General features: G+C 33.5%; 2 protein-coding genes across 3 annotated transcripts in view; one reads left to right on the top strand and one right to left on the bottom strand.

The window, feature by feature from the left end:
* The window catches only part of PPWD1 (peptidylprolyl isomerase domain and WD repeat containing 1), a 29,961-nt gene extending 18,993 nt beyond the window's left edge, over positions 1-10,968 (top strand). The window contains exons 10-12 of one of the 2 annotated variants that reach the window (XM_087862125.1): positions 92-274; positions 1,317-1,466; positions 9,545-10,968. In XM_087862125.1, the coding sequence (XP_087718251.1) occupies positions 92-274; positions 1,317-1,460 (327 nt within the window). In that variant the 3' untranslated portion in view covers positions 1,461-1,466; positions 9,545-10,968. Of the gene's footprint in view, positions 1-91; positions 275-1,316; positions 1,624-9,544 lie in introns of those variants that run through there. The other variant, XM_045794259.2, reaches the window with a different exon arrangement.
* Positions 3,353-15,688, bottom strand: part of TRIM23 (tripartite motif containing 23) — a 32,213-nt gene continuing 19,877 nt past the window's right edge. The window contains exons 8-11 of the mRNA XM_045794261.2: positions 13,463-13,592; positions 12,817-12,927; positions 7,544-7,668; positions 3,353-5,608 (exon numbers count right to left, since the gene is read on the bottom strand). Coding sequence (XP_045650217.1) covers positions 5,429-5,608; positions 7,544-7,668; positions 12,817-12,927; positions 13,463-13,592 — 546 coding nt within the window. The 3' untranslated portion in view covers positions 3,353-5,428. The remainder of the gene's footprint in view (positions 5,609-7,543; positions 7,669-12,816; positions 12,928-13,462; positions 13,593-15,688) is intronic.

Raw genomic sequence — 15,688 nt, 5'->3', positions numbered from 1 at the left:
TACTGAATATAAAACACTCAAACATAAGATTCCAAAGCATGCATATAGAAAAGGACAAGTGTAATACGTTTTTTGTGTACTTCCTGTTAAGGGCTTCATGATTCAGACAGGAGATCCAACAGGAACTGGTATGGGAGGAGAAAGCATATGGGGAGGAGAATTTGAAGATGAATTTCATTCAACATTACGACATGATAGACCATATACACTCAGCATGGCCAACGCTGGATCGAATACTAATGGATCCCAGTTTTTCATAACAGTAGTACCAACGGTAAGTAGAACAGCATTGTCCATAAGCCACAGATTCACAGATTATGATCTAAGAATGAATTCAGTGGAAGAGAGCTATAGTATTCTCTACCATTATTTATATCTTCCAGGATATAAGATTGAAAACAATTTAAATGAGAAAATGTAAAATTACCTAACAAACTGGATTTTATTTTGTAAAACAATACTTCTGTAACTCAGGACACTTTAGTTTAAGTCAACTTTGCCAATACTAGTTGTATAACAGAAAACAAATTATTTCACTTCTAGGGCTATTTCCTTATCTTTAGAGTGGAGGGAATTAGAGTATATGAATTCTCAATTTTAAGAGCTTTATTCTATATTTTTTATATCTCTGAAATCAGAATGCAGCCCATAATCAATGGCACCGTAGTTTTGATAAAATACAGCATAAGAATACTGAACTCTCTTGCTTTGCAGTTACACAAAATTATACAAATTATCACACTATTTTTTGGAATTAAGCACCATGCAATAAAGGAACAATATTTATAATTACTGTCAGGCACAAAGTCTCCTGTAATATTCATAATACTTCTAGTATCACTGTACCCAGTTTTAAAAAATAGACGAGGAGATAAACAGTGAGACATGATTAACTTGTCAGAGGTCAAGTAAACAGCAGAGCCAGCATTTGAGCTCCCATCTCTCTAATATGAAAGCATATGCTGCTTAAACAGTTCCAAACTGCCTCTGACTTACACAGGTAGGATTCCTGCAGAGAACTTTTAGAGCCTTAGCCATAATTCATTAAGCCATGCAAAGAAACTTACCTTTAGCAAACATCTTCCAGCTCCCTTCGGTCTGAAAGATATACTTAAACGTTACACCATGTTTTTATATTTTTTCATATAATTATGGAAATCACTCTTAAAAGCTGCTAAATGAAATTAACTGTACATCTTTTTAATTAAATTTTAAAAATGAAGGATAAGTTTAAATTCTCTTTAATTTGTTCACCCAGAGGGTGTGATTTAAGAAATCTGGGTTTACCGAGATTTTCCATTTCTCCTCCAATGCAGCCTTGGCTTGATAATAAGCACACAGTGTTTGGACGAGTGACTAAAGGAATGGAAGTTGTACAAAGGATCTCCAATGTCAAAGTCAATCCCAAAACAGATAAGCCCTATGAGGATGTCAGCATCATAAATATTACTGTCAAGTAAAATAAGGTTTGTTTCATTGTATGTGTAAATAAAAATACACATATATCAAACAGGGTTATTTTACATTTGAAAGTTCATAGGACTTGCTGAACATACAAATCATGTTTCAAGGATGCAATATTATGTTTTTATATTTTTCATTAAAGGTCCTTTTTTAAAACTCTGCCTTTGATTTTTCTTGCAGCATTTCTCATCCTAGGAAGTGATAAACTGAAATGGACTAAATTTAGGCAAACAGCCTATTATAAGTAATTTGTCATGAGACTCAAAACCAGATTAAATAATGAGAATTGTATGCATAGGATCCTTAGCTTTTTAAAAACATGCCACATAATCTTCCCACTTGTTTCTTTAGATCCACTAAGAAAGGGTACCAGGATCTGAAAGTAATATATCACTTCCTTTCTTTTCTTAGGTTTGTGTTTCATGCCAAATAGTTTTGCCTTTTAATTATTGTTAAAAATAGTAAGTAGTGGTAAGTAAAATTTCAGGAAATAAATAGGAAGTTGTAGTTTATTAAAGATTTAGAAATAACTTATGCTGAGTTGCAGGTAAGTCACATTTAAATGAGTATTACACCTAGTGTTTAAATATAAAAATGAGAATAAATTAATACTTCAGTCCTTAGATTTATATACAGGTTCATTTACTGTTTTCACATCATTTTCCTCATGTAGGTAAATTCAAATTTTCTGTCCTCGTTATAGTATCTTTTCTTACCTTACTAAATATACCATCGAGAAAGTATAAAATAAAACTTTTAGGAGCTATTAATGGAGCAATTTAAGCAGTAAAAACAGTATGAGTTCACAGTCTTTTATTGACTTCATTTCTTCTTCACTTTCCCTCCTGACTTCATAACTATTAAGAACCATTGCTTCTAGTTCCTAGATATTCTTGAAGTTAAAGGAGAACAAGAAGTTAAAGGAGGAGCACGTTCAACAGACCTATTGAGGGAATTCAGTCTTATGTTTAAATTTAAACTTACACTTTTCCTTCTATTGCTAAGCAGGATTACTTCTTTTATCCATTTTGTACCACGACCCTATGACATGGAAGAATGTGCCAAGTTGTGCTACCTTAAACTGATATCATGTCCTCCTTTTATAAAGTAGAACTTAGACATAAAATGACTTTTCACTGACATTTACCTTTTCTTCCTATTTTAGGTGTCTAGACATCTCACTAGCAATTTATTCATTCCTGAAAACTTAATCCTAAATTTTTTTAATAATAGTGCCACCAAGTGGTGGTGATGTCCCATTTTGCCAAACACAGTTCTTTGCTTGAGTGAAAAATCCTATTTGATGAATGAATTTTTCCATTTCATGTCATAAATTTAACATAAACAGTAGACCTAAAAACAACCATTGCCAGATGTCCTTTTTTTAAAGCATGCTTTAAATTATTAGCAGGATACCATCTGATACTTACTTATTCATCCGCTTCATTCATTATTTTTTTAGGGAAAGTACAACTGTCTTCCCTATTACTACTTTGCAATTCAAAGGTATCTCAGTGCTACAGAAGATGTCTTTCTTTTAGCAATATTAGTTTATAGGCTACACCTAAGTTTTCTCAGACATTTTCTAAAATAGTTAAAATTCAAAAAAAAAGTTTCACTTTGTTTAATGAAAAATTTTAGTTCTATCAAAACACTAGCTATAATACTCATTTAAGTGTGGCTTACACTGCAACTACAGAATAAGTTATTTCTAAATCTTTAATAAACTACAACTCAAATTTGACATGCAAGTCAACCCCTACCCGTTTTGTTTTCTTTCTCTTAACCACAGCACAAATATGACTTTCTTAATTGGTTACTAGTTACACTAGTAGATACATGATACATGAAACAGAATTTTTAGAATAATGATAGGACTTCTTTAAAATGATTTTAACATTTTATTGCTGTCTATATGTAATGCAAATAATGGCTTCTGGTGATGATAAAGCATTCCAGAATTACAGACCAGAGCTACACACTTGTAAAACCTGCTTTACACAAACCATACAACAATATACAGAAGTTCAGAGCTAGGAGGCAAATACTAATAGACTGGATTTAAAACATCTCTCTCATTATTAAGTTTGACATTTCCCAGGGGGAACTAGCAAAATCTTAACTAATGATTACTGAAAGAATACAACCACAAATAGTAATAAGAGCCTAAGAAAAATATTTCTTAAAAAAAGAAATCACACACAAACGCTATTATGTACATTATAATCGGGTCTAAGCACAATTTTTACATTGTGTTTAGTAATATGCTAAGATGTGAATTACAAAGTTTAGCAAAATAGGTGAAATGAACTTAATAATTTACAAGGAAAACAAGTTTACATGTTAGTGTTAGACTTTTTTTTTCAATTACCTAGTAGAGAAAACACGTCACAGGCTCACAAGCAAATGTTAACATGTTTTTTATTTTTCACAGTTATTGTAATCAATTATTAAATAATTCATAAGTGTTACTTATATGCACAAATTACACTTGTAACAGCATGACTTTTACTTGAAAAATAATGGATGAAATATTTACTTATTTACATACTGCGCATAACACTGATGGACTTCTTTTTAATGCTTTGTTTTCTAAAAGTTTTGCTGTTTATTTTAAACAAACAGAAGTACAGTTGAAGAGACTGAACCAAAACAGTGCCACCTAAAAGGGACATCTCCTAGCAATTCAACTAATAAGACTTAGGATTATTCAGCTATCATCCTAAAGGGTGAAGAGCATTTAAACAAAAATAAAACCCAATCTAGCTATGTTTAAATATAAAATCGTACTGCCATAAGTATCCTTAAAAAATGAAAAAACAGTAAAAAGCACAAAATTTTTAAACTTTTACAACACTGCATAATAAATGTGATGTAAACATTCTGAACATTTCTTTTCCTTCCTTAACTTTGCAAGGCCTTACCATCAAGAGCCTTAATAATGTCTTATTGTCAACATAAATGTCCTTATTTTGGGAAAGTATTTAAAGTAACTGATTCTCCACTGTTTAAATGACTTCTCTTAATGTAAATGTAGTTTCCTACTTAGATCTCTTTTATGTAAAGCCAACCCTGGTTCTATGTGTAACTTACTACATTTTACTTAAAATTGTTCCCACTAAGGATGCAGTATTGTTTTAAAAAGGAACTCTAACTACTTCAAACGTGTTGAAAATAGAAGGACCAATTTAGAGCTGTGACTTAGGAAATAATACATCCAGGTTCAACCCTAGAAATGGGTCTTCCATAAGTGAAGATTAACTACAACATAACTGACTTTCACAGTTTTATTATTAATTGTTCTTCAGTTCAATACTAATCTTGACAGTCATACCTAGTTAGATAACATTTCATCTGACTCACTGGGTTTTATACAAAAGGGCTTAGAGAAAGTTTCAGTAAAACATTATAAAATGTTAATTTTCTGTAGCTTAAAGTTGTTAGCATTAAAGGTATTCTGTTATACTGAACAAAGAAGTAAAGTAATCCTATTTCCCCAAGATGCAGCCTGGATTCTATTTCATTAAGTCACTGCTGTTTTGCTACTAAATACTGCCAAAATCCAGTGAAGAAGCTATGCTTCACTTGCTTCACACAGAGGTTCCATTAGACATTCAGTTGGCTATTCCTTTTTCACTGAAAGAATAAACCTTCACCTTACCCTTACTCTGACTTACCTCTTTGCCAATATATGGATCACACATAATGTGAAAAACTTAAATAACAAATGTGTGTTTTTAAAAAAATGTATATTCAAGAAGTCCTATTTAATGCAATTTAATCTGCTCAAATATTTAAATTTTACTACAGAGTCATTTTTTAAAAAGCAATATTGTACTGAATTCCCCAACCAAGATTCCTTTTAAATATACATCCTAAATAAACTATCTTTGAGATGTAGAATTTCTTATATGTGCAAAATAACTCTTAACCACAAAACTTTAAATAACTTCTGCATTTAAAATCAAGCAACATCCAATACTCCAGCAGCCACAAGTTGCCTTGAGAGCCAATCTAACCCTTCATATAGTCCCATACCACTTCGAGCATCACAGCCCTGAATATACCAGCTACGGCCACAGCACAATTTATGCAGACTGAGAAGTTCAGTGATTTCTTCTACTGACAGAGCTCCAGCAACATCCTGAAAGATACATACGTATCAGAAATTTTTTTATAATCATCCCATCAAAACTACCATTTATAAAGAATTATGTTGGTACCATTCTAAGAAACCTAAAGTTAAAACCTAGATTCACCCTTCAGTAATTATTCTGTGATTAATAAGTATAAGTAAAGTAGGGTTGTGAATAAGATCATTTATAATATAGTCTGTAAGAATAAACTTACAGTGAAATCAATAAAGACAATGCAACCTGAATGAAAGATACTGAATCATAAGGCATCAACTTAAAAGAAAAAGGTTAATACATGTGTATCAGAAAAATGGCTTAGATACAGAATTTATATAATGAAGTTATTAAACTCCCACTCCAAATACCCCCGAACACCCCTACTTCCTAGAAGCAACCACCAGTTACGACTTCTTATATATTTGTCCAGATAATTTCCATGCACATTCATGCAAATAAACAAACAGAAACATACTTTAGCTTTTTTTTTTTTACTTAATACATCTGAAAGATAGTTACCTTTCCATTATCTGAACAAGAAGACCTTCTACATTATTTTTAACATCTGAATTGCATTCCAGGATGCAGGTGCAACATAATTTTCTTAACCAGTCCTATACTTAAAATTTAGATTGAGGTTCTGTTTATGTGCTATTACAAATACATACATATACATATGTAACATATTTTTTACTACATTCATTTGCAACATTATCAGCAGGATAACCTTAGGATATCTCTATGCACAACACATTACTAGAGGTAGAACTGTAGGGTACAAGAGTATATGCATCTAAAATTTTGATAGGTCTGGTACTGCCAAATTGCCCTCCAAGAAAATGTTTGTTTAATAACCACACCAACAGTATATGTGAGTCTGAAGATTATGAGACATTTTTATCTTTAACAATTTAAATGGAAAATGGTATTTCACTTTGCCTTATCTGCGTGTCTTTTTCAGTAAGTAAGCAAAGTGTATCTGTTCTTAGTAGTTTGCCTTTGATTTTTTATTAAGAGGGAAATCCTTTATTCTTCATCCTACCCTTCCTTTTTATGACATCTTAGCCCCTCTACTGCACTGAAAAGCATTCTCATTCTCCTAGAAGCATAGGCTCAAGATCTAGGAATAGGTAGCTTCTCCCTGTCCTTTACCCACCCCATCCGGACACCAAATTCTAACAAATCTACCTTCATAAACTCTTTTCAATCTGCTTCCACCCTTCTATTCCTTTAATTCAGGATCTTGTTAACTCTCTCACTTGAATTACTACAGTAATTTACTGCATCTGCCTGTCTCTAGTCCCTTCCCCCTGATTAATTCTGTATCCTACCCCCAGATTATAGTCTTAAAACACAGATATGAGTCCAAAAACCGTTTGATGGTTTTCCTTTGTCATAGAATAAAACCCTAAATTTCTTAGTCTAGACCTCACCTGTTATTCTAGATTTTCTTCATCCTCTACTGCTGATCTGCTGATGCTTCCTAAAACACTCATGCTTTTATTTTCTCTTCCTACAGTGTTCTTTCTTTCACATACTGACTCAAAGTCCTATCCATAATTTCAACTCTTATCATAATTCCAACTCAAATCCCACTTTTTACACATCTTTTATAAGATGCCACCTTTAGAACTACTCTTAATTTTCCATGACACGTTGTTAGTATTATTGAAGTTACTTACCAGTTTTCTATGTATTAGAATCTCATATACAGTCACTTACATGTTTACAAACATATATAGGAGTTTCTGGTAAGCATCAATCACCTTATTTCTTTCTCTATACTCCAAGGTACACAGTAGAGCACTTTCTATAAATATTGTATTTAAAATACTCAGCACAAACTTCTTATCTATAGAATTATCAGTTTTGAAATTACCTTATGTTACCTTATGATAGAATGCACAAAACTACTAAATAAGTATTCTGAAATACAAACGTGTTACCTGTTTGTTAGCAAAAATCAGGAGCAAAGCATCTCGGAGTTCTTTTTCCGTTAACAACTTTGCAAGTTCACTATGTGCTTCACTAACTCTGTCTCTATGACTGCTATCAACAACAAATACAACAGCTACCAAAACAAAAAACAAAAAAAAAATTGAATTAGTCATTTGTTAACTTTCAGTAAATGGACCAAATATTTTAATGCTCTCATTATTTTATTATGGTTAGTCTACTATTATGTTTTTCATAGAAAGGCTGCCTACTGTAAGAGAATCTAGCAATACTTAATAGTATGACCTCAAGTACTTCACCTAACTTTTCACCTCTTCATTTCCCCATCTATAACAGGATTTACAACCCTTGTTCCATCAAACACAAAATGCTGTGTATGTGAATTAATATTTTTCTTAATGAGAATATACCTCTCATGATTTGCATAACGATGCCACTTGTTCCTTTTTCTTTAAATTTTTATTTTAATTGTCTGATGCTCATCTTGACAAGTGCACTCCTTAATCCCCATTACCTTTTTCACCTGTCCCCCCATCTAACTCCCCTATGGTTACCATCAGTTTGTTCTCTATAGTTAAGAGTCTGTGTCTGTGTTCTTTTTTGCCCCCCTTTGCTCATTTGTTTCTTAAATTCCACATGAGTGAAGCCATATGGTCTTTGTCTCTCTCTGACTTATTTCACCTAACATTATACTCTCTAGCTCCATCCATGTTATTGCAAATGGCAAGATTTCATTCTTTTTCTGGATGAGTAATATCCCATTATCGATATATACCACAACTTCTTTACCCATTCATCAATCTATGGATACTTAAGCTGTTTCCATAACTTGGCTATTGTTGATAATGCTGTTATAAACATCAGGGTGCATATATCCCTCTGAATTAATGTTTTTGTATTCTTTGGGTAAATACCTAGTAATCCAATTGCTGGATCATAGGGTAGTGCTAATCCTAACTTTTTGAGAAACCTTCATAATGTTTTCCAGAGTGGCTGCAACAGTTTGCATTCCCAGCAATACTGGAAGAGGGTTCCTTTTTTTCTACATCCTCACCAAAATCTGTTATTTCTTATGTTGTTGACTTTATTCTGACTGGCAGTTTTGATCTGCATTTTCCTGACGGAAAGTGATGATGAGCATCTTTTCATGTGCCTATTGGCCATCTGGATGTCTTCTTTGAAGAAATATCTATTCGTGTCTTCTGCCCATTTTTTAATCGGATTATTTGGTTTTTGGCTCTTGGGTTCTGAAAGTTCTTTATGTATTTTGGATACTAACCCTTTATTGGATATGTCATTTGCAAATATCTTTTCCCATTCCATAGGTTGCCTTTTAGTTTTGTTGATTGTTTCCTTCGCTGTCTAGAAGCTTTTTATTTTGATGTAGTCCCAGTAGTTTATTTTTCCTTTTGTTTTGCTTGCCCCAAAGGACCTATCTAGAAAAAAGTTGCTAGGCTAATGTTAGAGAAATTATTACCTGTGCTCTTTTCTAGGATTTTTACGGCTGCAGGTCTAACATTTAGATCTTTAATCCATTTTGAATTTATTTCATGTATCGTGTAAGAAAATGGTCCAGTTTCATTTTTTTACACATTGCTATCCAGTTTTCCCAACACCATTTGTTAAAGAGACTGTCGTTTTCCAATTGGATATTCTTTCCTGCTTTATCAAAGATTAACTGACCATATAATTGTGGGTTTATTTCTAGGTTTTCCATTCTATTCTATTGATCTTTATGTTTATTTTTGTGCCAGTACCATACTGTTTTGATTACTACAGCTTTGTAAGTTAACTTGGAAGTCCAGAACTGTGATGCTTCCGGCTTTGCTTTTCTTTTTCAAGATTGCTTTGCCTATTCGGGGTCTTCTTAGGATTGTTTGTTCTAGCTCTGTGAGAAATGCTGTTGGTATTTTGATAGGAATTGCATTAGATGTGTAGACTGCTTTAGGTAGTACATTTTAACAATATTTGTTCTTTCATTTTTTTTAAAGTTTCTTTTTTTTTAAGACCTTATTATTCATTTGAGAGAGAGACAGAGCACAAGCAGGGGGAGAGGAAGAGGGAAAGGGAGAAGCAGTCTCCCCACTGAGCTGGGAGCCCAACGTGAACCTTGACCCCGGGACCTGAAGATCATGACCTGAGCCGAAGGCAGACACTCAACCATGTGAGCCACCCAGGCGCCCCATATTTGTTCTTTCAATCCATGAACAAGGAATGTGTTTCCATTTTTTTTGTATCCCCTTAAATTTGTTTCATCGGTGTTTTATAGATTTCAGAGTACAGGTCTTTTATCTCTTTGGTTAGGTTTATACCAAGGTATCTTATTATTTTGGGTGCAATTGTAAATGGGATTATTAACTTCTCTTTTGGCTGCTTTATTATTGGTGTATAGAAATGCAACAGAATTCTGTAAATTGACTTTGTATCCTATGACTTTACTGACTTCATTTATCTGTTCTAACAGTTTTTGGTGGAGTCTTTCAGGCTTTATATATACATATAATCACACACACACATATATGCACACATATATACACATACATACACACACAATATAGTATCATGTCACCTGCAAATAGTGAAAGTTTTACTTCTTCTTGCCAATTTGGATTCCTTTTCTTTTTTTGTCTGATTGCTGTGGCTAGCCCTTCCAGGACTATGTTGAATAAAAGTGGTGAGAGTGGACATCCTTGTCTTGTTCCTGACCTTAGGGGGAAGGCTCTCAGGTTTTCCCTGATGTTAGGTGTGGGTTTTTCGTAGATGATCTTCATTATGTTGAGGTATGTTCCCTCTAAACCTACTTTGTGGAGGGTTTTTAACATAAATAGATGTTATACTTTGTTATATGCTTTTTTTTTTTTTGCATCTATTGAAATGATCATATAATTCTTATCCTTTCTCTTATTGATGTATCATGCTGACTGATTTGCAACCCAGGAGTAAATCCTACTTGGTCATGGGGAATGATTTTTTTTATATCATTGGATTCAGTTTGCTAGTATTTTATCGACGATTTTTGCATCTTTGTTCAGAGAGATTGGCCTGTAGTTCTCTTTTTTGTGGTATCTATCATGTTTTGATATCAGGATAATGCTGGCCTCATAGAATGAATTTGGAAGTTTTCCTTCCTTTTCTATTTTTTAGAATAGTTGAGAAGAATGGGTATTAACTCTTCTCTAAATATTTGGTAGAATTCACCTGTGAAGCCATCTGATCCTGGACTTTTGTTTGTTGGGAGTTTTTTGGGGTTTTTTGGTTTTGTTTTGTTTTGTTTTGTTTTTAAGAGAGAGAGCACAAGCAGTGGGGAAGGGCAGATGGAGAAGGAGAAGCAGACTACCCACTGAGCAGGAGCCGGATGCAAGGCTAGATCCCGGAACCCCTAGATCATGACCTGAGTCGAAGGGAGACACTTAACTGACTGAGCCACCCAGGCATCCCTGTTTATTGGGAATTTTTTGATTACTGAGTCAATTGCTTTGCTGGTAATTGGACTGTTCATATTTTCTATTTCTTCTTGTTTCAGTTTTAGTAGTTTGTATTTCTAGGAATTTATCCATTTCTTCTAGGTTGTCCAATTTTTTGGCATATAGTTTTTCATAATATTCTCTTATAATTGTATTTCTGTGGTTTTTTGTTGTTATTCCTTTTCTCTCATTTGTGATTTTATTTATTTGTTTTCTTTCTCTTTCTTTCTTGATAGGTCTGGCTAGGGGTTTATCAATTTTATTGATTTTTTTCCAAAGAACCAGCTCCTGGTTTCACTGATCTGTTCTATTTTTTTTTTTTTTTTTTTTTTTTTAGTTTCTGTATCATTTATTTCTGCTCTAATCTAATTATTTCTTTCCTTCTACTGGTTTTGGGCTGTGTTTTTTTGTTCTTTTCCTACCTCCTTTATGTGTAAGGTTAAATTGTTTTGAGATTTTTCTTGCTTCTTGAGGTAGGCCTGTATTGCCATAAAGTTCCCTCTTAGAACAGCTTTTGCTGCATCCCAAGGTTTTGAACCACTGTGTTTTCATTTTCATTTGTTTCCATGTACTTTTTGATTTCTTCTTTGATTTTTTAGGTTAACCCATTCATTGTTTAGTAGCATGTTATTTAACCCCCACGTATTTGCGGTCTTTCCATATTTTTTCCTGTGGACGACTTCTAGTGTCTAAGCATTGTGGTCTGAAAAGATGCATTGAGGGGCTCCTGGGTGGCTCAGTTGATTAAATGTCTTGACTCTTGATTTCAGCTCAGGTCATGATCTCAGGAACATGGGGTTGAGCCCCCCATGGGGCTCCGCAGGGAGTCTGCTTGAGATTCTCTCTTTCCCTCTCCCTCTCCTTCTGCTCCTCCCTCACTCACACTCTCTAAGTAAATAAGTCCTTTAAAAAAAAAAAAAAGTAAAGAAAAGATGCGTTGATCTTTTTAAATTTGTTGAGACTTCTTTTGTGGCCTATGATGCTACTTGTTCTTTAATTACTACTTCCTTTGCCAAAAAATAATCTAAATAAATCACCATCTTTATCTCTCCGAAGTATTCTCTCTAGGTGCCTAGCACAGCACTTTCCACATATACTGTACTCAAAATACATAGCAGAAACTTCACAAGTATCTACTGAATTCTCTTTTGAAATCTTTCTAGCTACCTTATGGTAGCTAAACATCATGACTTTCGACCATTCCTCATGTTCAAAATCCCATTTTTTCCTATTAATCACTGTATCAAAAATCCCAATGTAAAAATAATTATCTAGTTTATCTGCTAGGTGGAAAGTATGATATATATGAAACATGTGGCATGAACATAAGTTTCATGTTGGGTATAGGCAAAAGCATAGAACGGGGCCTAAATATAAATAAATGCTGGGTGGAATGTGTGATAAAATACAGTTTGGCCAAAAGCAAACCACTGCAGGTTCTTCTGGAGCTACTGAGAGATTATAATGAGATAAATATTTTACTGAATTGAAGAGAACAGCAGAAACATACACCAACAATTCTACCCTTCATCACAATATTGTCAGTGATCACACTCATATGAATAGTGATAATGTACTTTAACTGTTAAGAGCAGCAAGCGGTATGTACTCTTAACTGCCTACATATAAAAAGTAAGTATGGTTTTAAGCTATAATTATGATTTTTCCATGACATAAACCAAAGTACATAACCCAGTCTTTCCACCTTAATGTTTTTAATAAAATAAGCTTCACTAGTTAATTCCACAGAAAACTGGCACCCTAAAATTCTGAAAAATTAAAATGTTTTTCACTCTTACCTTGGGTATTGAGGTAATAATGTTTCCACAATGGTCTTAATTTGTGTTTTCCACCTACATCCCAAATAGTGAACTTTAGATTTTTATATTCTACAGTTTCCACATTAAAACCTGTTTTTTTTAAAAAAAAGTTACTTTAATACTGAACTTATATTTATAATAAGTAACATACCAAACACAGGTGACCCACTGTTTAGAATTATGATAATACAAATTACTTTCATACAGCAGTATCTACTGCTGCCCAACCAACTCCACTCCTAATAAACCTACACGGGGAATATATACCTTTAACAGCTATTAGCCCTCTAAACCCCCACCAGGATCCTTAGATCCTGAAACTCAAATACCTAACAGTTTTGCACCACTACCACTACCACTCCTTCACCCTAACCCTCACCAATCCTTTAATCCTTCCAACTGTCCCACCAACACTGTTCCTTCTTAATATCCCACCATCCACATTTCAGTCCCACAGCCCTCAACCTTGCATTTTTTTCTCAGACATGTTAGTGTCTTAGAGCCAGTAAAGAGCCCACCACAATGCCATACTGACATAAAATAAGATCCCCAAGAACTCAGCTGTAAGCTAGGGTTTGTCTCTAAAACATCTAACATTAAAGTAAAAAGCAGTACTTATACTTACCAATTGTTGGAATAGGCTGCATGAATTCATCCTGTTTTAACTTAAACAAAATAGTAGTTTTTCCAGCACCATCTAATCCTAATGTAACAACTCGAATTTCCATTTTTGGTCCAATGTGAACTCTATTGTCCTGTAATTTTTAAAAATTTAAATCTTCTTATTTTGATATGGAGTTAAAAAGTATTAGCATTTATACTTTTATTTATAATACCTTTGTTAATTATTTCATCTCCTATTCATTCCTCTGATTCCATGGACAAATAGCAACCCGTACTATTATAATTTCGTTGCATTAATCTAATTCCTTAGAAAACTGAAATAACGAACATTAAAAAAAAAACTATAAGCCTGTGGTAACAGGTACACAATGTACAAAGATGTAATTTGTGACATCAATAACAAAGTATGGGGGGGTGGAGCTATAAAAGAATAGAGGGTTTATATGCAAAAGAAGTTAAATTGTTATCACTTTCCAAAAGAATGTTGTAACAAGATGTTCTTTGTAATACCAATGGTAAACACAAAAATCCACAGAATACACACAAAAGGAAATGAATACAGAATCAAACCATGACACTATAAAAAAATCACTGAGACACAGAAGGCAGTAAGACAAAAGGAAAGACAAAAAAGCTATAAGATATGCAAAAAACAATGAACCGAATGGTAGTAACAAGTTCTTACCTATTAATAATTACTTGAAAGATAAATGGGCTTAATTCCCCAATGAAAAGACACAGTATGACTAAATGGATAAAAAAAAACGAGAACTAACAATATGCTGTCTATAAGAGACTCACTACACATTTAAGGACACAAGAAGGCTGTAAGTGAAGGAAAAGAAAAAGATATTCCGTGTAAATCATACTCAAAAGAGAGCAGGGGTGGCTATCCTAGAATGAGACAAAAGAGATTTTATATATTGATAGTAAAGTAGATTTACAAATAACATATAACAATTACAAATATTTGGATTTTAAATATATGGAAAAAGTTCCAAAATGGGACCCAAAACTATAAAACTCTTGTTAGAAGAAAACATAGTGCAAAATCTTCATCACAATGGATTTGGCAAGTGATTTTTTTTTTGTTTTTTTGTTATCACCGAAAACACATTGACAAAAGCAAAAGTAGACAAATGGGACCATATCAATCTTAAACTTTTGTGAATCAAAGGATACTATCAACAAAGTGAAGAAGCAGCCTACAAAATGGGACTAAGTATTTGCAAATCATATATTTAAGAGTGGATTCCCTTCCAGAATATATAAAGAACTCCTATAGCTCAACAAAAAATATCAAATAACTCAATTAAAAAAGAGGCAAAGGACTTGTACAAAATTTCTCCAAAGAAGATATAAACTAGCAAATAAGCATATGAAATGAGGTTCAACTTCATTAATCATCACAGAAACAAATCAAAACCACAATGAGGTATCACCTCACAACTCTCAGGATGGCTACTATCTAAAGCAAACAAACAAACAAAAATTAACGCGTTGATTAAAATGTGAAGAAATTGCAAGCCTTGTGCACTGTTGGTGGGAATTACAATATACTACAACCACTATGGAAACCAATACAACATTTCCTCAAAAAAATAAAAATAGAACTACCATATCCAGTAATCTCACTTCCAGATATATAACCAAAAGAGATGAAAGCAAGGTCTCAGAGAGATATGTGTACACCCATGTTCACAGCTACACTATTCATAATAGCCAAGATGTGGAAACAGCCCAATGTCCATCAATGGATGAAAGTATAAACAAAATGTGGTATATACAAACAATGCAATATTATTTAGCCTTAAAACAGAAGAAAGGTTTGTCACATGAGGATATACTAATTGAGATCAGCCAATCATATAAAGACAAATACTGACTATATGGCTCCACTTATATAAGGTATTTAGAATGCTCAAATTCAAAGAAACAGAAAGTAGAATGGTACCAGGAGGTGGGGGAGGGCGGGGAAAGGGGACTTACTGTTTATACGGTATGGAAGTTCAGTTTTTCAAAATGCAAAATTCTGGAGGTATACTGAATGTGAATATAGTTAACAAAACTGAACTGTACAATGAAAAATGGTTAAGATCAGGGATGCCTGGGTGGTTTAGTCAGTTAAGGGTCTGACTCTTTGATTTTGGCTCAGGTCATGATCTCAGGGTCATGAAATCAATCCCTGCATCGGGCTCCTTCCACGGTGAGCATGGAGCCGGCATGA

Source organism: Ursus americanus, chromosome 5 (genome assembly GCF_024610735.1).
Source record: "Ursus americanus isolate L20-20 chromosome 5, mUrsAme1.1.p, whole genome shotgun sequence".
Lineage (NCBI taxonomy): Eukaryota > Metazoa > Chordata > Mammalia > Carnivora > Ursidae > Ursus > Ursus americanus.
Note: the sequence above shows the minus strand (reverse complement) of the source record. Positions and strands in the feature narration are given on the sequence as shown.